Here is a 27455-nt window from a genome sequence, read left to right as displayed (position 1 = left end):
GTATGACTTTTAATATCCACTGTAATATGCAAACTCTTAAATAGACCGGTACTTAAATTCTGACCTTTTCCGTTTTTGTCCCCGTCACTGACATTAACGAGAGAACAGCATAATTCTCTCTCATTTTTCAGTCTATCTGCTGGGTGTAATATAGCAAATGCATTTTTTATTACATAATCATAAAGCATATATCTCCCATAGTTTCCAAATAAATCTTAATCCATTGTTGATGTAGCAATATGTATGTTGTTAAGTAGATGCCATACAGCTCATGTATTATCTCCACTTTGTGTTTAATTTAGTTTTACTATGCTAGTGTTAAGTGACCCAGTCATATGCCGAAATAAGGAGACATCGATTTTGTGTTAGAGTTAGACTAATACGAGGCCAGTTGAGTGATGACATCAATTCCATACTAAAATCCTCCCTGGATCACAGTAGAGAAAAGCTTGTCCTAGTTCAAAAATTAGCCAGAGAGCCATATCTGTGTATCAATCTGCGGATCCTGGTACATGTAGAGAGAAATCATTTGGCAGGTTCTAGACCTGACATAACATCATGAACTCTAAACATTGGAGTAAGAAACAAACAACTTGCCATTAAAAAAAAAACATTTATTTATCTGGGAGGGTGCAAAGTACAAAAGAAAGTGGTGACAAGTCACATTCTAGACAGAATTGTTATAATAATTGGAATGTAAAAAAACAATATTATGTTACAATACAATCGAGTGCAATCATAATTCAGAAAAAAAATAAATAAAAATAAAAAATAAGACTGTCCCAGTCATTCATCTGCTAGCACACCAGTATTTATAATCCTGTATAAATATTTAACATCTGCTGAGCTTTGGTTTTTCTTGGGTTTTTCTCAAATAGCAGACTTGGTGGGGGTAGTAAAATGTAACTTTGAACCCTTTAGTGATGCCAGACAGTGGTATAAACACACAATGTTCTCTGTAGTTACAAGATTCAAGTTTTTACTTCCCCAATGTGTTTATCCTGGCTTTATACAGTTAAGTTTTCAGGACAAGTTTGGTCATCTCATCTTGAATGGGAACACACCTTCAATTACTTTTTAGTGTGGAATGGCTTTCTGCTTTTACTGCTACTGCTTTTACTAATGGAGGAGAAAATTTGACGCGCCTCAATCATTTAAATGCTAGATCTAACACTCATTTTAGGCCTAAAAAGGCAAAAACTTAATATATAAAATATGTAAATAAAAATAATATCCAGCAATACTGGATCACAAAGCATCACAAACCTCCCAAAATTGTTTATTTATACTAAACAGATTATCTTTGTAGTTTATCCACAGGAAAAAAAACAAAAAAAAACTGATTATCAAGCAACAATGTGGAAGCAAATTAGGGCACACACACTTATACTTAAAAACACTTACCTATTTAAACTAGAATATAGCTTTTAATGGACGGAAATAAAAGACATTATTGACCATCAGTATTACTAAAAACGTAATATTATGATTCTAATGTATCTGTTGTCTTTTTTTGTTATTCACTGTGTATGGTTTGTACTTTTCTGGTATCCCATTTATAACAATGCATCGATGAGAACAGGTAAAAGTGACAATGTACCATTAGGAGCTGAATAAACTATCATAATCATAACTATTATTATTATTATCATTATTATTCTGAAATGGTTTTGATGTGAAGTCTTTATTGTCTTTGACAAATTCTTAATAGCATACATGTAGCATAAGGGGAATTCAACAAACAAATAAAAATCTACTTTACATCAATAATAATTGTGACAAGTTTTAATGACACAGGCTAGTAAAAAGTAAAGTGGATACAGCAAGTATCTTTCTTTTATTAAAAATTAGTCTCTCCATCCTGAATTTTTAGGTCTATGTTCTCACAGGAATGTAGGTCAAATTGGTCCTCAGTCATTATCTGAAAACAAATTAAGAGATTATAACAGAATACAGCCATCAATGGAGGTCACGTGGTCTGAAGACAAACTCTGATATCAGAATAATAGCTATAACTGCCGTTTTTGTGGTAAAACAAAATATATTATATTTCTATGAGTTATTCACAATGTTTTTATTGTGAAATATAGATCTCATACAAAGAGTTATTATCCCTTTAAAATAAAAAAAATTATCATTTTAATATGGAAATGAAAAGTAACCCACCTCACAGCTGCTAGTATTACAGCTAATTTACAAAACCTTATTTGTAACTTTAACACCATTTTGAAATTGTGATGATTTATTCCACTGAGACAAAAGTTTTTTTCGTCCATAGCAGAAAATGTGTTACCAAATATGCAACATAATAATAATAATAATAATAATAATAATAATAATAATAATACCTTCCACAAAGGCCCCATCTGCCATGACCAGTTGTAAAATCTTTGGATATAAATGCTCCTTGCTATGGCCCAGGATAGTAGTGACTATTTTCTGTCCATCTTCTATATTCTCATCCTCATCTTCATGGATTGCCTAAATGACCAAACAATAAGACATCTGCACAATTTTGTTTTCTTTTTGTATCAAAATTAAGCAAGTTTCCTTTAATTTCCAGAAAACCATTGAGCTTATCTTTGAAATTTCAAAAAACTGTCAAATTCAAATATTCACAATTTGGGGGTCTGACTTTTATTTACTTATTTTCTTACGTGTGTGTGTGCATGTGTGTATGTGTGTGCATGTGTGTATGTGTGTGCACACATCTGTCTCTCCACTCACCTGTACTGTCTGATAAGCCTTCAAGAAGGTATCACAGCCCAGTTCTTCTTCCAGTTGAATCCTAGACTCTTCTAACCTGCTGAAAATATCCTCCTCTTCCTCCTCCTCTTCTGTGTGCTTATGCTTAACTTTGTGTTCCTTGCCTTCTGCATCAGCATCATCTTTGTCATTTTCACTATTTTCATCTTCATCATCATCATCATCTATCAGAGAATTAACAAAAAAAAAGCCATCAGCCATTTAAAGTACCAATATAACGTGTATTCCTTTAAACTTGCTGATTAAAATACTTAAGTCCAATATGAAAACTATTAAAATTTGTAAAGAACTTATGAAGATGTAATGCTAACAAACACCCACACCAAACCAATGCCACTGAAAACATGAACTTCCTTCACGGGCATAGGTAATGAGCTAATCTCAGCAGTCTTGATTTAAATCATAAACCTGGGCTAGCATGAGAACTGTCTTGTCCATTCCCAGACACACAAGCTATATTTCTTAAAATATCAAATCAGATCCAGACCAAATCTGTCCTGTCTGATGTTTCCCTACCTGATTCCCAAGCTTCTCTGACAGGGTCTATAGTACCCACTACATCTCCTGTGGCGCCATCTTCATTAGTGTCGATGGTCTCGACATCATCTTCTGTGCTGTCTGTCTCTGCTTTAGCTTTTCTTGGAGAAGATTTTTTCTTTGGGGACTGCTTCTTCGGTTCTTTCTCACCTGCAAAAGGAACAAGAATTGAGCAGCAATTCCTACCTTTTTTCCTTTATCATTTAAAATAGGTTCCTGCATTAATGATCAACTGTAAATTTCAAAACTATACAAAAACTTCCAAATTTGGTTGAAGAGCCTGTGCATAGAACACATCAGAGAGCAAAACATAACACATAACTGGGCTGATGTTAATAAAGAATAACAATTCTTCATTTCCGCAGGAAATGAATTTTCCTGGGGTAAACAACGATGCTCCCATACATTCAAAGTTGGTTAATTTTTTAAGGTTTTTTGTAATAATCTCTCAAGAGATTTATCACAGAGGGTGGCCATCTATGAATGGTCCACATGGTCTAATGGCAACCACAGATTTCAGAATAAATGCGCTATTTGATGAATTGGTGGCAAAAATGGAATTTATGTAAATGTATTTATTGTGGAATTCTGAATCTCATACGAAAACTTGTTATCCCTTTAACAAAAAGATGAACAGTCACCTCTAAGAATTCTTGCCAAAGATTCCCTCATACTTCTGAGTTCTTCCTCCTCTTCTAAATTCAGTGCTTCAGGGCTGAAACAACAAGTTCATATGCTTAGTGTGGTGGCAATAAATTATTTGCAGTAAAAACTGACATAAAATATACAAGCTTTCAAAACTTTGGATTTCAATTATCTGTAAATCATATTTTAAGTTATCCAAAACAAATAAACTGAGCACATAGTTGGTGAGTTAAATAATTCATATTTTAAAAGGTATGCTTAACATGAGTCTACCAGAACTTTTGACTACATAGTTTACGGTATTGTAATTTGTAACAAGCTACACAAATCCACTCCCTACCTCTTCATGTCATCTTCCAGTTCCACATCATCATCATCAACATTCTCTTCCTCATCATCCAAGTCCACTTCTTCTATATCCTGAAGTAAGCGAGAAAAATAGTATTTTTTTTTTGTCTTTCAACTTCACTGCACACCTCTTGTATAACTAGAGGATCAGAGAGGCGATACCGCCTCCGAATATTGTACCACCAGCTGGAGCAAGCGCATTCGTATAGACCCCCACATACACAAAATAAGGGACACAGCCACCAGTTTTGTGCTTGACAAGCTGTAAAAATGCAATCAACAAGAATTTTTAAACTATTGCAAAATATATATATGGTACAATCAAATTTAAGTTCTTTGTAAGGTAGGTCAAGGGTCAATTTCAAGGTCACAGTAAATTGCCAGTATATGACTTTGTATTCAAGTTCAATAGTAACTACAGTCTTATCTCTGCCAGTTTTGGAGATAAAAGGGAAGCAAAATTTGCAAAGTTCAGTTCATGGTGAAAAGTAGGTCAAAGGTCAATTTCAAGGTCACATTTAGATTGCCAGTATATGACTTTCTATTCAAGTTCAATAGTAACTATGGACCTATCTCAGCCAGTTTTGGAGATAAAAGGGAAGCAAAATTTGCAAAGTTCAGTTCATGGTGAAAAGTAGGTCAAAGGTCAATTTCAAGGTCACATTTAGATTGCCAGTATATGACTTTCTATTCAAGTTCAATAGTAACTATGGACCTATCTCAGCCAGTTTTGGAGATAAAAGGGAAGCAAAATTTGCAAAGTTCAGTTCATGGTGAAAAGTAGGTCAAAGGTCAATTTCAAGGTCACATTTAGATTGCCAGTATATGACTTTCTATTCAAGTTCAATAGTAACTATGGACCTATCTCTGCCAGTTTTGGAGATAAAAGGGAAACAAAATTTGCAAAGTTCAGTTCATGGTGAAAAGTAGGTCAAAGGTCAATTTTAAGATCACATTTAGATTGCCAGTATATGACTTCCTATTCAAGTTCATTAGTAACTATGGACCTATCTCTGCCAGTTTTGGAGATAAAAGGGAAGCAAAATTTGCAAAGTTCAGTTCATGGTATAAAGTAGGTCAAAGGTCAATTTCAAGGTCACAGTAAGATTGCCAGTATATGACTTCCTATTCAAGTTCAATAATAACTATGGACCTATTTCTGCCAGTTTTGGAGATATAAGGGACTTAATGTTATAATTTTGGAGTTACCATAATGTGCCTTAAATTTCGTACAGAAAAAAATTAATTAAAATAAAGAAAATGTCATTTTGGTTAAAATTCTTGAAATAGGAGGTGATCTGAAGTTTCAGAAGTTCAAATTTGATGAAATAATGTCATTTTTGAACACAAGTTGTCTGCTTTGCCAAGCCTTATGTTTTATTTTTCCAGAGTTCAAAATTTATTATCCATTACCATACTGCACATTTTGCTTTTACCACCAATATGTACTTTTTGATACAGCGTAACTCGAAAACCGTATGGAATACAAAAAAAACGAGACCACCTCCAGTGTTGGGCTTAACATGCTCTACAAAATGCAAAAAAGGATGGGTCTCTAGCATTAACGGTTCCCGAATTAGAGACAGTTTTCAGTTTTGGTATCTTATGGCTGCTACTCCCGTGAAAATGCACCAATTGACCCCAAATTCATGGAGATGAAAGATGACCTGAAGGGTAACACTTTCCAATAATATTATTGGTTAAGTCTGTGTGGTGTCTGAATAACAGGGCAAAAAAAATTTTTTTCGTAAAAAAATTCATTTTTTTGAAAATTTTGGCCCATTTGACCTTGAAGTAAAGGTCAAAGGTCAAATCCAAGGGTATATTTGAAATCTACACATATGACTTTTGGAAAGCCGTCTATAGAAATTTTTCCCATAACTCCTTCCGTAGGGTAGATAATAAGCATTTAATTTTGCCATTTTTAGACAAGGGTGCATTGCAATGAGAGCCACACCCAGAGCCTTATACCGACAAAGCCCAAATTTTACGTGGAATGAGTTGAGATTATAGGTGACCTAAATCCATGAGATGGGTACGGGGGCCCTTACCGTCTAGGAGGAGAAGCGGTAACGGTAGCTGTCCGGCGGAGCCGGCGGAACGATCCAGACGGGACCGAAACCATGTGTACCGCCAGCGCTAACGCTGGTGGTACAATAATGGTAAAAAGTGTTATATTTTGAATTATTACAGTAAATTTAGGTATTAAATAACAAGGTTTTTCTTTCCTCATGTTTACAAGTAATCCCCCAGGAAAGTGGGCTAATACAGCCATGGGTGATGACCATGTGCCAAGAGCAGTAAATAATTTCTAAAGAGACCAAACAAGATTTTTCTACACTTATAAGACACAACTTAACTTCCAGAACTCATATCAACAAGTCAGTCATGTGATCCAACTTTGATGAAGAGTTGCAACCACATGCTTTATAGGTTAAAGAAAGTCTCAATAAATCTCCTACACCAGCATGCTTGATTTGGTCTTAAAGTGCAATTTTAGATTTCAAATATCATATACTGTCTTAATCATTCTAGCAATAGTCTTAAAATGGACTGAGTCAGCTTTCAAGATCAAATATGTTATCAAATCTACGTGGTCAAGCAATTTCCTCTCCTAACAATGGGAGAATATGTAAGGGGAGACAACTTAATCGGCTGTCAGTCCAGTAATGGTCTTACTCATGGTTTAAGACCACGAAAGATTGTATGTGATCTGAAGTAGCACTTTAAGATCAAACCAGGCACACTATCACTGGGAAATGGTATGTTAAAAAAAAAAAGAAGCAATTTACCTCCTCCTCTGTTCCCCCCATCACCTGCATGCTTGCAGTGAGGGGTTCCTGTTCGTAAAAGAAGGGGTTCTCCATCAGGTTGGTGCGGAACAGTTTGCTCAGGTCGGGCATGGAGCAGGTTCTTAGCAACTGAAACATCAAGATATGCGAAATGAAGTCCGAACTATTTTAGACATCAAACTTTTTTTTTTCAGAAAAAGGGCAAAACAATGAACTTAAAAAACAAGCATAAGATTAAACATCTACCAAATTGCTTCTTCTAGTCAACTAGTAACATTTAGTATCACTAATGACAAAATAAAAAGTAATTATTTAAAAGTATCAACTTTATAGAGTAAAAGCCACTGGTTTTTGGTATACTGGTTAATGTTGGGTTTGCTGCAGTCCAACCTTTAACAAGCATTTTTATACCACAGTCCATTAGTCTTCACTTTAGGAAAAAAATACACTATATCTGATGTTGGACTGCTCAAACTGATGCTGTGAGAAGATGTAACTCAAAGACTGGGTGCCCATACCTAGATCGATCTAACAGGATCGATCCATCTCAGGGGCGTAACCAGGCATACGCACGGATGCACTGTGCGTACAATTTTTTGAGCCAACCATGATGTTATTCTCCATAACTTCAGTGTATTTTTCACGGAATATAATCGTACCTGGGAATTTTTAAAATCTGTGCGTACAATTTTAAATGGTCTGGTTACGCCCCTGCATCTCTGAGAGGTTCCTCGCTAAATTGCTTTCAGCTTTGACGTCTTGCACGCCTACTGAAGCTGTTAAACTATAATTAATTACCCCCTAACAGCTTCAAAGTAGGCATGACAGACATCTAATTTAGCTAGAATCCCCTTGAAGATAGATTGATCCACAGTTAGTACATTAGGTTCTAGGAATGGACCCAAAGGTTAACCTACCCCAGCTTCAGGTATATCAAAGTGTCCAGTTGCCAGACCAATGATAACACCGGCAGAAGCCATCTTGAAACTGAAATTTCAGAAATGTCCATATTAAAACACAAGTACGTTAAAACTTGAAAATTTCGTTACTTAATCATATCTGATTGATATTTTACAATGCCTAAACCCAACATGGCCATATTAGGTGACAAATTTTTCAAAATTATCAAGAGGTTCATTCAAAATCTCACAAAATTTTCAAAGTGAAAAAAATTGCATTGGCATAGAATCATCTTCCGGCAAAATTCTCAAAACTGACAATTTTCAACTGAAGAATTTCTCTGAAAAAGGTTTAAAATATCAGTCTCCCCTTGTGATGCAGTGTTTTCCAAAAACTTTAAGACCAAAAATATAAAAAAAGAACAATTTTAGAATATAAATTATTGGTCACAACAAAAGGAGCTATCTGAGGTGAGCATATCAATATTATGTAAGCCTTCCAGGGAGCTTGGTTCTTAGAAAATAAGCTCCAGATGTGTCTTCCCTGATTATAAACAGGATGTCTCCACACTTAATCTTTAATACCTACCAAGTGACACTGCTAAGATACAAGTGACATCAGTGCAACCTGATTGGACAGTGCCACTTGGCCTCATTGTGATGAGCCAATCAGAGGCATATGATTCAGCAAACTAGCCCCAGAGACTCCTTTCAATTCACGCAAACGTATATAAACTAGTAGAAAAAGGGATAAGTAAAACTGATAACTAGCAGCAGATGAAAATTTTTGGAATGTTTACATACTTAAGGTATGCCTTCAATATCAAACTAACAATGAGTCCAACTTATTCAGATATTAGCCATAAGTGATAAATAAACTCTGGGGTAGCGCTAGCAATTTTTTTCATTTAGCCAAATCACCACTTTTTTTGTCAATTTGTTAAATTGACTAAATCATGTCAAATTAAGCCCTTTTTGTTTAGCCAATTTATGTCAGTTTTAGCATTGGGCTAAATTGGCGAGTGTTAGCGCTACCCCAGAAACTTACTCTGTATTCTCCTCTTCCTCCTTGTTGTCTAACAACTGTTGTTCATACATCTCTCTCATGGTCGCCTCCTCTTCCTCATCCAGTTCTACCTGGTCAAACAGTTTCTTTTTGCCCTGACCTTCTTCACCTGATGGTTTTTCTGGAGATGTCTTTTCTGTGGATTTTGGGCGAGGAGACTTTGCTACATCCATAACATAAAAAATTAACATGAATTATTTGAAAAAAAAAATTAACACTCAGGCTTATGAAGTTTGTCCACTTGTGATTTTATGATTAAAACTGAATTCATTAGATTAAAATTATTTAATATTGAATTGAAATTCTTAAAATTATAATACTGCATTACATCTCAATTACATGTTGCCTTAAACCTCAACTGCAATAGACTTTAAGGAACTTTTAATCTTCTAAACTTTTAAGGAAAATGCAAGAATGTGATTTACAATAACCTAATACAGACAAAAGAATTAGAGATCAATATGATAAGTGCACAGATTTCAATAAGCTAATACACGCTGCAAACAAAAAAATGCAAACCAAATATAAAAATCAATAAATTAAAATAATACACAAAAATAAAAAAGGTATGCTGCTAAGCCAAATAATCTCCAACCTTTAGGCTCAGCACTCTTAGGACGCGATCTAGTCCTTTCCTTTCTAGATTTCTTGTCGGGGGCACTTCCTGGACGTGGTGATGACTTTCCTGACTTCGAGGACTTTTTAGAGGTGGATTTCCTTACCTCGTCATCACCCTCCACAGTTAGTTTACCTAAGACACAGTGCCAAACAAAGTTAAGCTCACGCCAATCACTATAGACTAAGGGACCATTCAGACTGAGAAGAGCCGAGTGCTAGTAAGGCCGCAACTTAAATATGGTGGACCTACATGAAAAGAGGACTGCTTAATCCTGTAATGGTCTCTCCACCTCTCACACGCCTCCCCACATGTCGTCCCTGCAGTGACACAGTAATTAAATCTCAGCTTAATTCAACTGGTCAAGGGACAATGCATGGGGAGGCATGTGAGAGGCAGAGAGACCATTACAGGATTAAGTGGTCTTCCTTTCATGTAGGTCCGCCATATTTAGGTCTGCTCTTCTCAATCTGAATATGGCAAAAACTATGTGGCAAAAACTTTCAAACAACCATAGTGAAGCCAGGTAAGTAAAATTATGTAAATATCTTTAGTTACTGGTCATTGTTTCTGAATCAGGATTCTACCCCAATCAGAACGATGAAGTGTCAACCCAGTCTTTCTTAAATCTACTGTACACATCCTTTTTCTATTGTATCCATGATTACTGTTTACTGTGCAATTTTGTCTGCACCCATTCCTTGTTTTAAGATGGTTACATTTTGTTGTAAAATTCAGTGTACAACTTCAGATCACATCAACCTCCACCACAGCAGATGACAACAGTCATTTGGTACAAAACTTATACCCCCCCCCCAAAAAAAAAAAAAACAAAAAAAAAAACCATGCATATATGGTATACACCCTCTAAATAATCTAAAACAAGGAATGCACTGCAGTTGAATTGATTTCAAATTGAGCTTGTTAATAAATTATGCACACTTATTAGGCTTCATATACAGCATCTCCACACTTTCTAACACAAGGTGGCTCTAGCTTATCTGACTATTCTTAGCACATACACATATGTTTTAACCAGCTGGTTCAGATAATCAAGGCCCCTTCACATTGACTAGTATACTCTAGCTGAACAGCTACGCCGGTGACAAAGTTTACTGCTTGATGTGGAAAGGACCGCGGCCATAAACCTTACCTGGTGATGTTTTCTGCTTATCAGGAGACTTGAGTTTCACAGGGGACACTTTCTCTAAAGTTAACTCAATCTCTACATCTCCTGCAACTGGTTCTGAGGGTGTCACCTCTGGTTGCCGTGGTGACTTGGGCTCCTGTTGCCCTGGTGATTTGGGCTCTGTTTTCCTTGGTGATTTCTGCTCCTCTTCTATTGGAGTTTCCTTCTTTGGTGTGAGAGGCTTATTTTCTGGTAGAAAAAAAATAAAATTTCAATTCCTTGTTAAACTGACAACTTTTCTACTTGAAAATATGTACAGCCATCTTTCACATGCACACACTCAAATTAAAAAAACCCTGTTACATGTAACTAGATATTATATTATTTTCCCACCTATTGCCATTAACTTTAGTAGCTACAACAATTCTTGAATTTTCTTAATTTCAGATCTAAAAGTTTTGTATACAATAATCTTTTAATGGGAATTATCTCAATCCTGAAAAGGAATATACATATTAATTTCCAGTAAAAAACACAAACCTCCTTGCTCTCCTACTACTTGTGGTGGCTGTTTGGGTATAACAATTGTCTCTCCTATGGCCCCCTTAGGTATACTGGCTTTTGGACTTTTCATTGGACTCCTCCCTGCCCTTGCATCATCTAGAAAGTAAAATGACAAACAAGACTTGCCATTAAATCTACAAACAAGATTGAAAATGTATTGTGTTGTAATAGAACTTATAACCTTTGACACTTTTTAATATTACTTATTTTCCAAAACGTTTATGTGGATCACAAATAGAGGGTTGTTGGAAGCAGTATTACAAAACCTTTTAATGACATATATTAATGTCAAAGAAAAAAAAAAAATCCTGGAAATTTCAGCAATTATTACCAAGGCTTACCCTGATTTTCAAACTCATGACAAGAGAGGCTCAACATTATGAAAACTTCCTACAACTCAAAAGCAGGTTTAAAGATAACAATTTTGCCCAAGGTGTCTGGATATAGATTACCGTCAAGTTGTAGACTAAGGTGGAATTCTTTAAACTTGAAGGAAAATTCAATTTTTGCCATACATAATTCAAGCACTCATTGCACAACTTCAAACAACAAAGGCCCCGCCCCATTCAGAATAGGGGACTAACTAGTCCCAGGGTTAAATATGGCAACCCACTACAAATCTTGCTGTCTAATCTGCTAATAGACACTGAATCGATACCCCTTTGGGAAGTACTCAAGTGGGTCTGCCATATTTGACCCTCGGACTAGTAGTCCCCTATTCTGAATGTGGCCTGAGATGGACCTAATTTCTGGTATTTACCTGGATAATCGGAACCCTGTATTGTCATGGTCTGGGAGACAATGACGGCCTTGTTCAGCACATTAATGGCGGTACCCGCGGGGCCTCCCCACTGCTTTCTCCCAGCATCGGCTGCCTTGAACACCAGATCCTGAGCACTGGTAGCTGGAAGAGTTCACAAGACATGTTTAGACACCGAGGAGGGAGAGAGCTGGGTACTGTTTAATCTTGGCCCATCTCCATCCAAATATCATATCAAAATACCTACTACAGGTCTTCAGAAAATTTGCTGTTGAAGCAATATTAGATGGTGCCAAAATGTAGAGTATTATGACCCAAATTGTGTTTTTTTGTCTACATAATGACAGTGAAATTGGAATGATGGCCACACCAATATACACAGATTTTTTTCGTTTTCTATGAGAGAGAGTGAGAGAGTGAGATAGTGGGGGGTGAGTAACAAACATCATCACCCACCATCCATATTAGAGGCTGTCTCTTGCAGAGCCATGTCTCCTAACTTGGCTGCATCACCCTGTCCCCATTGTGGCCTCTCTTTCTGCTCAGCAAACATTGGCTGATCTGTTGCAGGTGCCCCCCATTTGGGCCTATCTTTCTCTTTTTCATCTGGAGGCTAGAAACATAGTAACATAGGAAATATAATGGTGTGGACTGAAACTACATGCTGAAACTGTATGTCAAAAAGGACTGGAATTGGCCATAAAAATATACAAAATACACAACACCTAATGTCATACTATTACGAGGCAAGTTTCTGGTCAGTGTTGTTTTTGTTACTGTCTACATTGTATTGAAAAAATTAGTTACAGTTACTTACGTTTTGGTTCAGTTTCCTCAGTATTTCTTTCTTCTGTTCCTGTTGACTACTATAATAACACAAAATAAAACACATTTAGTATACCATATCAAGATTTCCTAATGGTTAAACAACGTATAAAAGATAAGAAATAATCCATAATAATCAAAACAGAATACCTTATCAACATCTTCATATTTGGATGAGAGAGAGAGAGAGAGAGAGAGAGAGAGAGAGAGAGAGAGAGAGAGAGAGAGAATAAAAAACAAATATAAAAAACAAGACAAAAGTAACCACTCACCCCCTAACATCATCATCAACAGGCACTGACTCCTCAGCAGGAGCATCTTCAACATGAGCCCCAATGGCCCTCAAAACATTGGTCATACCAATAGGTGTCGCCTGTGGCCGCGAGGGTTCCCTGTGTGGCACATCTGCACCTATCGCCTTCATGACATTAGTCATGCCTATAGGTGGAGCCTGTGGTTGAGAGGGTTCTACTTTCGGAGCCTCGGCACCTATGGCCTTCATCACACCTGTCAGCCCAATGGGTTGTGCAGGTTTTATTTGGGACGGATTGTAGGCTGGTTTGGGTAGAGGACGAGAAGGTTTGATAGGCCTGGAATGAAACAGTAAGTACAAATTTGTTATCAAATAATCAATATTGTGACTTTGAGACAAATTTTTGCTGTAAAAGAGATTTAAATTTGTAAATGTCTAACATATACTAACAGAGGACACATGTAAACCTTTTTTTCACAAGTAAAGAACCACATATTATTTTACTTGCTAAACATGAAGGTAAGCTGCTTTTTGAGTTTAAATTGCAGAAAACAAAACAACTGCAAATAAATATTTCAATGCTACTAATTAAAGTAAATTTAATTACCACTTATATAATTAGAGTTATTGAACTTCATTTTTTTAAAATAAAAAGTCCAAAAGAAACTTACGTTGTGCAGTGAAAAAAAACTTCTCCAGGACATGCAGTGTGTTCACTCACCTGTCGTCTGCCTCTTGTCTCACATTTGGCTGTCCAATGCCTTTTGCTGCCAACTAAAATTACAGAAATGAATGCAGTTAGCTACATGAGGTAAATGACAAATTCGTTGATCAAAATTTCTTTCACTATCCTTTAATTACAGCAACAAATAAAATAAATTAAAGAATAATGCATTTAAAGTCTCAAATGCACCGTAGATGTTCATTCAGCTATTTGCTGTTAATTCTTTTGCATTTGCTTTCATAATTAGCTATTTTCATTTTGTCTACCATCCAAATATCCAACTTTAAGCTTCAAGATAAAAATATTATTCTTGTTATTTAGAAAAGGCCAAGATTTTTCAATGAATCATATCTTACATGATTGTCCCACTGTTTCTTCTCCCTCTCAAATGCTGCCCTTCTTTTCATCTCCAATTCTTCCTTCAGTTTCTTGGCTCTTGCATCAGCTTGAGCCTGGGGTGTAGAAATAATGCTAATAATTGTTTATTTTGACACAAAATTGCTCAGACCGTACTGTTAATGACACTCTATAATTACAAATCGCCCTATGAGTGAACTGTGATACAGATTAACCCTTGGAAGAAACGGGATTTACATTTCAATGATTTTAATTAAAACAATCCACATACATGGGTGAAAGTTGTAAAAACTGAAAATCCTGAAAACACAGCTTGTGTTTTTCTCCCATTTATCCCATGTGGAAAAATGATCAAAATAAAGACTGAAAATCCTGAAATCAGGTATTTTCCTGAAACTTTCGCCCATGCACATAGATTTATCAATAATAATAATAATAATAATAATAATAATAATAATAAAGCACAGAGTTGCAGCAGAAGGTTTACCAAACTTAAACAAATTCTAAAAGTTTTCATTCATTAGACTTGGATGTTTACCTTTAATGCTTCAATCTTTTGTTTCCTGGCTTCTGGGTCATATCTAGGATCTCCTGGGATACGTGGCTGGAAAATGACAAAAACAAAACAATCAAGATGTCATCTACAGCAACTATTTATACACTGGAGAGCGCCCTGTTTGAGATTTAAAAAAAGAAACTTTTTTAAAGTGACAACTGGCTGGTCACTGAGCATTCATTCTGCAACCAAAGTGATGCTTGTGCCTACTTTCTACCACCACAGCGATGCCATTTTCATGATCACACAAAAGACGCAGAAATGAATAAATGATATTTTCCCAAACAAAGTTTAGTTAGTAATACATTAAGATGCTAATTCAATACCTCTTGCCCTTCTTGAATCTTCTGCTTGATCATTTTCCTCTCATTGAAATTCTGCAGACGAATCTGCCTCAGTCTTGCCAAGTATTCCTGTAGTCACATTTTATATAAATTAGTTGGATATATGTCTAAAATATCACTTGTATAAATCACACTTTAAACCAAGTAGAGAGTTTTATAGTCACACTTTAAACCAAGTGGAGAGTTTTTTTTATAGTTTATAAGATCATAAAGGGCTTTTGCTGTAATTAATTACGAAGAGACACATTCATCTGAAAGATTTTAACAAGTTTAAAATATCATAAAGAGTAATTAATCTAAAAGAGACAGCCATGAAGTTATATTTATTTCATTTTTACACTTAAGTTGGATGCCAATATTAAGTTAACAACAAACATGAGCCTAGGTTTCCGAAGAAAAAAAAAAACCTCTGAACATTTATTATGGAACCCGACACCCAACTGGCTGGGGGTCCAGGGGCTGCCCATCAGAATTGAATTAAAAAAACGCAGAATTCCCTGGAAAAAGCTCATGTCTGCTGCAAATGTTTCAAAAAATGTTAATTTGAAAACAATACAAAATGTTCTACATCCATTTATTCCAAATGAAGTTCTAACTTACAGATTCGTCTTGGTTTCTGGCTCCTTCTACAGCAGAAATTGGTCTCTTTTCACCATGAGGAGCAGGAGCAGGGACATCAGGCTCTCGCTGAATTAAAAATGATAATATATTATAATTAAAAGACGCAACTTAAATTAAACTTTATAACTACTACTGCTGCTATAAATACTACTACTACTATTACTACTACTTCTAATGATAATTATAAGTTACATACAGAAAGACAATCTCAATTCTCTACATACATGTACTCGGAGCATATTTTCAAAAAGCTTAAAAACAGAGATTCATTTTTACATTAAAATAAGTCATACTTTACCAAATGAATGACAATTTGCCTTAATTCAACACAGTCACTGCACATTTTGTTTCAATCTAATGTAGAAAAAAAGTTCTTGAAAACATTTTCAAATTACAAATCACAATTACAGAACAGCTGGCTTGTATTTTTTTTTATCGAAATACAACTAAAATGTTAACTGTACAAATATAAAGTGAGCCACGTACCCCAAATAACATTGCTTGCCCTCTGTTTTTGTAGTACGCAGCTTCTTTTTTTCTCTGTAGAAACTCAGAGACTTGCTTTGCTTTCTCTGCTGCTTCTGCTCCCAGAGCCCTGAAACATAAAAATCCCAAGGTGAGAAAAATATTTAAAATTCATTTTTAGGTTTTTGAATTAATGTGAGTTAAAAAGTGCCTTAAAAAACTTGATTTATTGTCTAAATACTGTTTTGAGTTTCAATAAAAACACTCAGTTAACTGGGGTTTAAGCATGTATGTGTGCACATGTCCATGAGTTTGCATGCATGTAATAAGTCACAATTTACCCCTGGTGGGCATACTGAATATCTTACCTGTCTGCTTCCCCTCTCTGTGCTGCCCCAGCTGCTTTGTTGAACTCCCTCTTGACAGCATCCCTGTCAGGCCATCCCTCCATGGGTCTGCCGGGGACAGCACCTTGATCTGAAGTAAGTACATCTATTAGGAAAACTCATCCACCCAGCAAGTGATAACTGAACACTCATACTGTTGCAGAAGTAATAAACTTGGTTTCATTTGCCCTTTTTGCCCTGTCTGCCAGGGACAGCTCCTTGATCTGAAGAAAGTACTTCCATGAAACCCCCTTTACACTCAAAGGCATCCTTTCTGTGTCCTTTGTGCAACGAAGAAACTGACATTGTTGTGGTCGTAGAAAAGAGGCACATGCATTGCTTTGGTTACATGATGCACGCTCAATGAACGGCCAGTTGTCGGCACACAAAGTATTTTTTTTTGTTTTACTCTCAAACAGGGCCATACTACAGGGAGCAGAAAGGATGCTGTCCATGGCCAGTGTAAAGAGGGATTAAGGTACCCTTCTCATCTATCTCTTAAAGCAAGTGATACCAGTTAACATCGATTCCTTTTTTGTATGATTCTGACAGGCTAAGTTTTACACTCTGGATAAAAAAATCTACTGAACACACAACCTGTTTCAAAAGTCACAAACCTGGCTTCATTTGCCCTTTCGCTCTCTCCTCTCGGTCCTTTTTCAGTTTCTCCAAGTACGCATTATAACCCTCGTAGTTTCCCCGGTCCACTGCAGCCTTGGGGCCAACTGCAGGACCCCAGGCTTGTGCAGGGGCCACAGCAGGGGCGGGAGCGGGGGCTGGGGCCTCTGAGGGTGCATCATCCCCTTTCTTCTTATCCTAAAATAGCGAGTTTGAACTGGCATCATACCTTTAATGCTCAGACCAATGCCTGCATGGTTCCATTTTATTTTGGTCAAAAATCTGAGGATAAACCAACAAAGCGGAATTCTGTGCTAAAAAGATTCTAGCAATAAAATGAGGAACACCTCATAACTTCAAATCAACACAAATCAGACTGCAGTGAGATGAAAGAGCATTGTAATAAAATGTGTAACATTTCCAGTCTTACAAACATTAGCCATTGCAATACCAGACACAGTTATGAATGAAACTAATAAAAAAGTTAATGGAATAATAAAAAAAAACAAAAAAAACTTAACATAAGATAAACAATGAAGGTATGAAAGCTAAGGACCAATATAAACACTAAAATCAAAAATGAGGAAGAAAGAATGCAATGGATGGTTTACCAAGCATTGTCCATTCCAAGTTGACAAGAGGAATATATACAGACAACTAAAAGATTGAAAATAACAATCAGAAATAGAGAAAAAAAAACACACCTCTGCATTCTCAGAACCTAAAGAATTCACCATGTTTTTCCAGCCAGCCTCTCGAGCCTTTTTGATACGGTCCATCTGGAAAGATCAATAACACCGCAGTTAGTAGCATTTATCTATTCAAAATACTTAATACATCCTTAATACGTGTTATCAACAAAAACTTTCAAGTTTTCCAAAGGATTTCAAAAATTGAGATAAATATTTCTTAAAAATTTCTTTTAATGGAACATTATGGATGTAATATAAAGAACTGAATTTTGCACTTGTCATACCCTTTGCTTTTCGATAAGTTCCCTGTGCTGCCTTGCATACATTTGCTCCTGCAAAAGGATTAAATGGATTGTCAACATTTATGTTAAAAACAGGACTCATAATAACTTAAAACAGTTCATTTTTCAACAATATTCATAACTGACAGATACAGTAAATTTTCAGTTGCAAATAAGACATCAAAATAAATAAATAAATAAATAAATAAATAAATAAATAAATAAATAAATATAAATACCTGCTTTTTAGCTGCTTCTCTTCTTTTTTGCTCTTTTTCCATAAGTTCCTTTCTCTTCTGTGCAAGTACATTCTGAAGGTTAAAAGAAGGAAACATGCATGCTGAATCATATTACTTCAAATTATGAAGATCTATATAACGTAAATTTAAATCCTGTACTTTTCAGACATGAGCCTAGGTAAAAAAAAAACTGTTAACATTTATCAAGGGACCCACACCTGTCCTTGACGAATCTCAGGGACCATCAGAATTAAATTAAAAAATGCAGAATTTCGCTTTTCTGTATAAAAAGGTGATATCTAACTTTTACTCTAGGAGTTTTGTCTCTTTGGCATTGACTGATGTATAACAAAGACACCTAGACCATACCTTTTCCTCAAAAGTTTAGTTCTTTAATAACTTTTTTTATTCAATAATAGCTAGAACACCTAACATTTTCATTTTGCTGTCTCTCAGCTGAGTGTGTGCGTGTGTGCGCGCACGTGCATATGTGCATGTGTGTTCCGACTTCGTATATATCACATTAAGTTATATCAAAATATATATAACAATAAGAGAAGAGTCTAACTCACAGCATTATTAGCAGCTGCAGCAGGGACCATCCCCACTGGGTTTGGTTTTTTCTTCTCCTCTGCAGACCTCCTGAAATTTTTCATCAAAAAAACACACCAAATAACTTTCTTATCACTGAACAGTTATAAAAAAATGTAATCAATTAAATAAAAAAATTATAATAATATTATGACAAAGGTGGAAAAAATTGAAGCCCAGGTAATTTATATTCAAGATGTCCAATCTCTCCCTCCCTCTCCCTCTTTCAAACAAGCAGGCACACACACACAGTCTTGGGCAAACATTTATAAGTATTTCCAGTTCCAATGAACAAATCACCAACCTATTTCACACTTCATATAACAAGTAAAACCCATGTGATAATGTGCTTCATGAACTACACTTGTATAACTACTTTTCTACATGTTCTAAATCTCATTTATTTCTTCAGTTTATGATACCCTTACGGTAAAAACCTGAAAATTTCATCACTTAAAAATTAATTAATACTTTAAAAAGCATGAATTCGATACGACAATTTAAGGTGACAAACTTATTAATTATAAAGGCCAATTTTCAAGTTTGACAAAATTTTCAAAGTGAAAAAAAAATTATGTCAAGCAGAGAATCTTCTTCCAACCAAATTTTCAAGACCGTCTAAATGTTTAAGTTTTTACCATACCTGTTTTCCTTGGACCTCCTGGCAGCAGGGGCATAGGCAGCAGCAGGGTCATATCTAGCAGGTGCTCCCCCAGCAACTGGGGGCTTTCGGGCAACTGAAGCAAGACAAAGATGATTAATAACAAACTAGAGAGCACTCTAAGAATGCAGACCCCTGTAAAGGGATAGGGATATGACTGAAATAGATCTCACAAATGAAAATTTATTAAATGCATCGGCTAAATGTCCAACCTAAAAATGTCATCGAAATTTGTGAATAATAAACAAATAAACAGACACAGCAATGCAAAGATTGAAAATGTGACCTTTGTAGGTGTAGATAATAAAGCAGAAAAGGCATAAAAGCTTGTTTGCTGACATTTTAGTTGTCAACATAATCCTCAAGCATGTTGTTGGGGGGATTTCAAAATATGTGAATCTCAGTCAAGTTGCAAGAAAATTGATATTAATACTGGTATACAGTTATATAATTTGTGGATTCATAATTAACATGCAGCACATTACTGCATATGTAAAATATGGAAAAATAGGTATAAAACTAACCACTTGGGAGTCAAAATAAATCTTTTTTTTTTCTATTTTGGAGAAGCAAATTATAAGTTTCACTGACTTGTCTTCTTAAAAATTTTCAACACAAAGAAATATGTTAAAGAAGAAAGGTCAAATCCTTGTTTGTCAATGGATTCTACTGTTAGACTGTTCGAACAAAATTTCCAGAGGTAGTGTTAGACAATACCTGTATCAATAGTTCCCCACCCCTCACTTACCTGGAGCTGAGACTGCCCTCTTGGCTTGACCTGGGGGTGGCAACTGTTTTAACATTCTCTGTCCATGCATAACAGTGTGACTGAACTCCTCCTGTAACATCTGAAACACAAAGGTTGCAATGGTTTTCATTCGATTCAGTTTGGCTTTCACATTGAGTTTTTTGCTGAATAAGGCTCTATTCCCATAGATTTTAGATCGATCTATCCCCGCAGGGAGTCTCACTAGATTACTTTCAGATAATCCGACTTAAATGTCCGTCCCGCCTACTACAAGCTGTAAGGGGGTAATTAACTTTCGTGTCCGCCCGGCTGACAGCTATTTAGCGTGAACCCCCAGGGAGTTAGGTCGATCTAATCTATAGAAATGGGGTGTAAGAATAGGTTATCCTCCAATGCAATAAAACATTTTGTATGAAGTTTTCCACCAATTTTTTTACCAAAATGCACAACAGATAAAAATTCCTCTGCTTGATAGCTTAGATTTGCAAGACTAGTTTTATTAATATGTATTTCTTTGTTCTTATTTTTAGTAATTTTTCTACTGATTTATTATCAAAGAAAAAGTTAAACAAATATGATATATTTAGCTTTAATTGTGATTCAGTTGGATCTTTTTTGACTTCTTAATACTTTCTCTACAAGGATACTTTTATTTTTCTGGGTCATTGTCAATTGATTCAAACTGTATACAAACAGTTTCAACATGATTTTTGAATTTTAGCAACCAGAAGTTTTTTCTCCCATCTCTTGTCATGAAAATATTATTTTATGACTATTTAAGCCATAACATTTTTACCAAAAATAACACTTGATTCAGAGTCACAGAATCTGTCTATCAGAGTTGAAAGAAAATAAAAACCTACTGTTTCAGAAAGAAACTTCTGTATCCTTTTCTGTATGAATGGTTTCTTTAAGATTGTGGTCACAGATGGACGGTCTCTGAAAAAGGAAATAGCAAATCATACAAATGATTAAATTTATACAGCAAAAGAGGCCAGAAACTTTTTTTTTTTTTTTTAGAAAATGTTATCAAACACTGGTTTCATGAATATTTCCCTTATTTCAATAATGAAGGGAAAAGATCTCTAGGATTACTATTAACAGTAACAGTACTATAGGTTAAATTATCTCAATTATAAAAAAAACTATTAAAAGTTTAACTTCGACACTACATGAAATGGCAATTTGCTGACAGGTGAATAATTTACAGAATAACACCAAATGGCAATGTATATATGGGTAAAACACAAAATGATGAATATTTGACTAAATATGGGTCAATACTCTGTATGAATATTAGAGAATAACATGTACACATACCTTGGATTTCTCTTAAATAATTGAGCAAGTAGGTTTCTCAGTTCATAACTGTACCTTGGGGGTACCGGTGGATAGGAACCCCTGGGGAAATACACATTAAACCCATGAATTAGAATACAAAGTCTGATTTCATTAGCACTGTGGTCTCCAGAAGACAATTAATCCTTGCTTTAAATTATAAGGTAGCTAAGGTGTTTTGTGAGTCTGACTGTCTATCCAGACTGAATGACAATGTTTAAAAAAAATAACAAAATTATAATCTGATACTGAATTTCTGTAATTACCTGACTGAGATCAGTTGTAAACCAAGGATATTGTAGGGTTTTTTTCACATTCATTGTCAATTTTTACTCTATATTTATCTTTTAATTGTCTAACCGACTTCATATTATGCAGTGAAAATAAAACCATCATTTTCTATTTTTACCTGATTATTTTCAACACTAAGTTTTTCATATTGCCTGCCTCAAACTGAAAAGATATATATTTATATATTCATATTTGTTTTTTGTTTCAGTTTATTCAAGATATCAAGATGTAGCCCTTACACATATTCTACATAAAAATTTGTTATGTTTTAGTAAGCAAGTAAGTGTAGCATATTACAATTGTTTAAGTAACAGTATCTGAAAACAGTAATGTGTAATCATACAATTTAAAACCTAACTATTAGTCTAAATATTGAACACAAAGAATAACCTTTACAAAAAAAAAAAAAAAAAAAAAAAAAAAAACTAGTTACTCAACAAAGCACGGCTCATAACATCTTAATTTCGATATAGCACAAGGGGTGGGTGCATTTATTTTATTTTTCTCAGAATTTAGGTACTAGTTTACAAAAAATAGCAATTATACTTACAGCATGTTTGAGGGTAGTGAGTTCATACAAGACACAGCCTAGTGACCAGATATCACTAATAAATAAATTTGAGAAATTAGTAAATAAAACAAGAAAACATGTTGCACACAATTCTTAAAACTGATTACAAAGTAACAGATTTAATAAAATCTCACTTACAAAATTTCTAAAATCACACATCATTAATGACTCACTTATCATCTAGAAATGGATAATATATCGACCAAAAATTTAAGTCAAATATTTTTCATCTTCTCTGGCCAAAATGAAAATCATACCAGACAGGCACTGAGCACCTGTCATCCACTTATCTTATATTCTTTTTTTTTGTGTTTGTTCTCTTACATAGTTTATAATTTTTTATTCATAATACACTGTACATCCATACAGGCAAGTGGACATACCTCTTATTGTTATATGGTTTGTTTTCACAGATCTCTGGTGACAAGTAGTAAGGTGTTCCTATACATGTTCTAGCTAGCTCCACAGTGCTGTAATAAATAAGAAAAGCATTCCATGTAAAAGAATGTGATCTCTTTACATTTTCCTCATAGAACAGTGTGACCTTGTAATCATTGCTAATATAAGATGTACATGTATCGTTAACAGGGATGAGACTTTTTGGATCCCAAGTAGTCATAAATCTGCTTATACTAGGAATCCAAAACATTTCATTCTGTTGTCAGCACCAACACCACCCAGAGAGTTGGAAATACCAGATAGTTGGGAAATATTTCATCCCTGTATATAATCAAATGCATCATTTCATATTTTTAAAATTTACATTAAAATCAACCCTGTTCACTCATCCCCTACCTGTTGAGAACTTTCGCTATGCCAAAATCCCCCAACTTCACAATACCGGCCTTGGTGAGAAAGATGTTCTGAAAAATGGGAAATTCAATATATAGGAGACAGGCCACATGAATCACTAAGACTCACAAATGGGGCAGTAGATAAACTGAATACTTATACCTGCTAAACTGGTTTACAACAGAAACGTCTTTTTAAATGCTTTTATTCACAGTGAAAGTAAGAGTGTGACCTAACGTATTCACTGGTGAAAAAATAATTACTACTCACTAACTTAAGAAAGTTTTGGATGTTTATTCATAAGTATTTTCATAAATATTATCAATACAGTTTTTTGCAAGATAATAGTAGTTCTCTCTGCAGAGGGGTAAAAACGTGTTTGGTAATACAATAAATTGAAATAGAAACTGATAACTTACCTGTGTTTTTATGTCCCTGTGTAATATCTTCCTGTCGTGAATGTGTTTTATTGATAAACAAATCTGGACAAACCAATCCAAAACCTGCAACATACAAAAAGACTGCGACTTACCAAACTCAGTATAATTCAGGCAAAACAAAACAAAACAAAATGCAAGTTTAAAATATCAATATCAAAATCTCAACATTATCTTTGAATGTTTTTATTTAACTCTGAAATAAGACAAATTTATCTCATTTTTTTTCACCTCTCCTTTTAAATAATTCTTGACACAAATTCTTTTTGAGAAAGACAGTGATAATCATTCATCACAAACCTGCTCTTCTGGGAGTAAAGCCCCTCTCTGTGCACTGATTCTTCCATACAGGTCACCTGAATGGAAAAATTAACATGTTCTTTACTTTTTCCCCAACATTCAAATAAAGCACCTGTCATTGCCAGGGCAATTTGCTCTGGTAAGCATTCCAACAAACCCATCTCCAAAGCACAGCAGACTATTTCTGTCACATAACTGTAGGTCTCCATGTACCTTCAACAGACAAAAAAAAAAAATCTGCCCACAGAACTAATGATTTTTAACATTTTACCAGGCTTAAAAACTGCCAACTGATCATGTCGATATAAACCTCTAGCTATATCTTCTATTGTGAGTTAACAGATGAAAAGTCTAAATAGATAAATAAATTAATTAATTTATTAATAAATACTGATAGATGAAATACTCACCCCCGTCACAGTAATCCATCACTATATACAAACTTCCCGTTTCTGAAAGAAACAATGTAAGTGTGAATAATGCTAAGAGCAACAACAGTGAGTGAGTCAAATCTATAAACTTTCAAAAATTGTATTAAAGATGGTGATTTCGTTAACTGCTTCGGATTTGGTATATATGCATGTAATAAGGAAAAGTTTTGACATTTCTGGGAAAACCATTATTTGCAACATAAAGATCTGATGCTCAGAAGCCACCATTAACATGATGGTGCTATTACCCTCAAAGGATTCTTTATATGTCACAATGTTGGGATGCTGCATCTGAGCTAAAAGAGCCGTTTCTTTCTTTGCTTCATCACGCTCTTTCCTTGACATCTGAAAACAAAAACAAAATCTTGTCATAACAGCATAAAAATACAAAACAGAATGAAAACCCTTAAGATCATTACAAAGACCAAGGTAACTAAACCAGCTTACACTGAAATACTTATAAAATTGACAAACTAAACATTTTTTCATTTATGAATAAATGAATATGTAATCATCTTCTGTCACTGAAATGCCCACAAGACCTCCTAAACACTAAAACATTAATTGAATGGGAACTATAATCAAAATGACTAAAGAAAAAATTGAAATAGTACGTGTATTAATTCATTTCATGTCTTAATAGTTACCTTTTTATGTTGCTTAAATGGTGATGCTTTATGCAAATGCTTCTTTTTTTGTAAATCATTTTCAATTGGAAAATAAATAAATTTTGCAGTATTCTTACCTTGGCCATGTTTATTTCTTTGATCACATATTGTTTGCCATTCGCTTTGGCTTTGACTAGGTAGGCTTTCCCAAAGGAACCCTCCCCAATCTTCTTCAGCTTAACATATTTCTCCATTATGAACTCTTGGAAAAACTTACAGCTGTAAGTAAATATGATTAAAAATAAATTAGTTCCATATGGCACATGTTGCATATAAAATTTAAAAACTTTTTTAAAATTACTCTTTAATTTACACCCAGTGCTAAACTAAAATAAAAAGTAACACAAAAGAAGGAAGTGCTAAGTGATATTTGTTAACATCAATTTCTGTTCAAACATATCACCAACATTCCACAACTTGATGCTTCTTGTGCAGTACACATATTGGAAACCCCTACAATTTTGCTATTCAATAAAATGAATGATGCTATAATGTAGAAAATCACTAGATAAATTAATTAATGGTTTTAAAGTTCATCTTTACCATTAAGTTAATATATTATCTTGTCTAAAGCTGCTAAGTTTGCCAAGTACTTTTCATTCACAAGCGAACCCATGCTTAATAGTTTAAAATTTCAAAATTTTAAAGAAAACCCCACGCTTTCAGACCAGTCTTATATTTGAGCGGCATTTTCATGGGGTTCTTGGTACAGGGGTAATATTTAAATTTAAGAGCAGACCGCTGCAGCCTGCTCAAAATCCAGGTTTACCCGATACCGTTTCTTATATTTTCGAAAACACATACTGCATGGCGTTTTTTTACTCCAAAAAGGTGGACTAGTGTAGTGCAAAGAGAGTCGATTTATGTAGTTCAATATCTATAGATTCATCGACCGATCAGCTTTGAACTTGAAGAGAAAACTCGAAATAACAGTGCAGCTTAAGTCAATGTAAATTAAATTGATCATCTATGTCATATGTAATTCATCGGATATAGAAAGCATTTACATGGAAACAAAACAACAGCAAGCATACTCTCAGAATTTGACCTTACCTACTGGACGGACTATAAATGTCGAACACAATTGAATTGTTTTCAGTTTCCTGTCACCGCCATACTTTGAATTATTTCATTGTTTACTGCTAGATGGCGCCACATAATGCTAACTGAAGCTTGGGCGCGTATTATGTCAGGCCAAAAGATGGCGGAATACGTCATATAAGGCTTACAGCAAAATGTCATAGAAGGCCACGGAATATACTATTGTCTTTTGTTTAATATTCCTACCAGTGCAGATCTGCACACAAATCACTGAAACCAGTAGCTTTTATATTATATTATTTAAATGTGTGATAAAATTTGACAGTGTAGGGAAAACTATAGTGAAGGTTTAAAATAACACTAATACCTATCTGCAACAACCTGTATGTGGCATCAAATGAAGTCAATTTTCTTCATTTTTAGTTTATAGAAGAATGTGTTATGGAATCAAATCAGGAACGGATCCAAGAATACTTGAAGGGGGGGGGGGCAAGTTTTTTTTAAAAGAATGACAGGTCTCGGATGCGAAGCCGACACTTGCCCCCTTGGTGTGGGTTTCGGTGTTTTGGAAGGCAAACGTGCCATTTAGTGCAGTTTAGAACTATGATTCAGGTCTTCAAAATTCTAATATCAAGAAGGGGATATTGATGTGATTTTTCCAGAAACCCTGACACCCCCCCCCCCCCCACCCCACCCCTCTAAATCCGCCACTGATTTTGTTGGACTGTCAAGGTTTGTAAAGCCCAGAACTATACCTGTAATCCAACTTCTGACAGAAATAAGTAAATTCAACATGTTTTCTATATTTTCGTGATCCCCTAATATTTACACAGCATACATTCAACGATACGTTGTATTTCGGGTTTTGGACTAGCTCCTATTTACCAGTTAACACTGGGGGCTTTTCTCTTTGTCAAACGTATCTTTTTGGTCGTCAACCGCAAGTACATCATACCTGAAGTAAGGCTTCTTTCAATTTTCTAAACAATCATTGGAGAACGAGTACAAATTAATTCGTGCTCTTGAAACCCTTTCGGGTAGATCTTGGCTGATCATACGAAAAGAAAAATTTTGATAATTCTTCCGTTTCGATCGGAAAGGCG

At 35.0% G+C, this 27455-nt stretch overlaps 1 protein-coding gene across 4 annotated transcripts; it reads right to left on the bottom strand.

The window, feature by feature from the left end:
* Nucleotides 1-599: 599 nt before the first annotated feature.
* On the bottom strand, nucleotides 600-26491 carry LOC106176405 (serine/threonine-protein kinase Nek1). Of its 4 annotated transcripts, none has more exons than XM_013558775.2 (42): nucleotides 26365-26491; nucleotides 25389-25530; nucleotides 24892-24988; nucleotides 24623-24664; nucleotides 24213-24268; nucleotides 23895-23978; nucleotides 23479-23546; nucleotides 23067-23153; nucleotides 22663-22717; nucleotides 22231-22274; nucleotides 21804-21884; nucleotides 21347-21422; nucleotides 20484-20583; nucleotides 19718-19811; nucleotides 19056-19125; nucleotides 18484-18555; nucleotides 18248-18295; nucleotides 17976-18050; nucleotides 17271-17469; nucleotides 16636-16744; nucleotides 16289-16397; nucleotides 15782-15868; nucleotides 15164-15250; nucleotides 14820-14885; nucleotides 14281-14376; nucleotides 13922-13974; nucleotides 13220-13537; nucleotides 12940-12988; nucleotides 12579-12735; nucleotides 12123-12266; nucleotides 11339-11458; nucleotides 10823-11047; nucleotides 9649-9804; nucleotides 9036-9216; nucleotides 8006-8075; nucleotides 7089-7217; nucleotides 4289-4368; nucleotides 3945-4018; nucleotides 3283-3453; nucleotides 2728-2930; nucleotides 2349-2481; nucleotides 600-1921 (listed from the first exon to the last, which is right to left on the bottom strand). In XM_013558775.2, the coding sequence occupies exons 2-42, from the start codon at nucleotides 25503-25505 to the stop codon at nucleotides 1911-1913; spliced, it is 4293 nt and encodes a 1430-aa protein (XP_013414229.2). In that variant the 5' UTR covers nucleotides 25506-25530; nucleotides 26365-26491; the 3' UTR covers nucleotides 600-1910. The 4 variants fall into 4 exon arrangements, with proteins under 4 accessions (XP_013414229.2, XP_086865783.1, XP_013414230.2 ...); XM_087009657.1 differs by having other exon boundaries at nucleotides 2728-2925; nucleotides 3284-3453; XM_013558776.2 differs by having other exon boundaries at nucleotides 25389-25513; nucleotides 26365-26477.
* Nucleotides 26492-27455: the final 964 nt, after the last annotated feature.

The sequence above is a fragment of the Lingula anatina genome, chromosome 3 (assembly GCF_051362555.1).
Source record: "Lingula anatina isolate TDL-2025a chromosome 3, LinAna3.0, whole genome shotgun sequence".
NCBI lineage: Eukaryota > Metazoa > Brachiopoda > Lingulata > Lingulida > Lingulidae > Lingula > Lingula anatina.
Note: the sequence above shows the minus strand (reverse complement) of the source record. Positions and strands in the feature narration are given on the sequence as shown.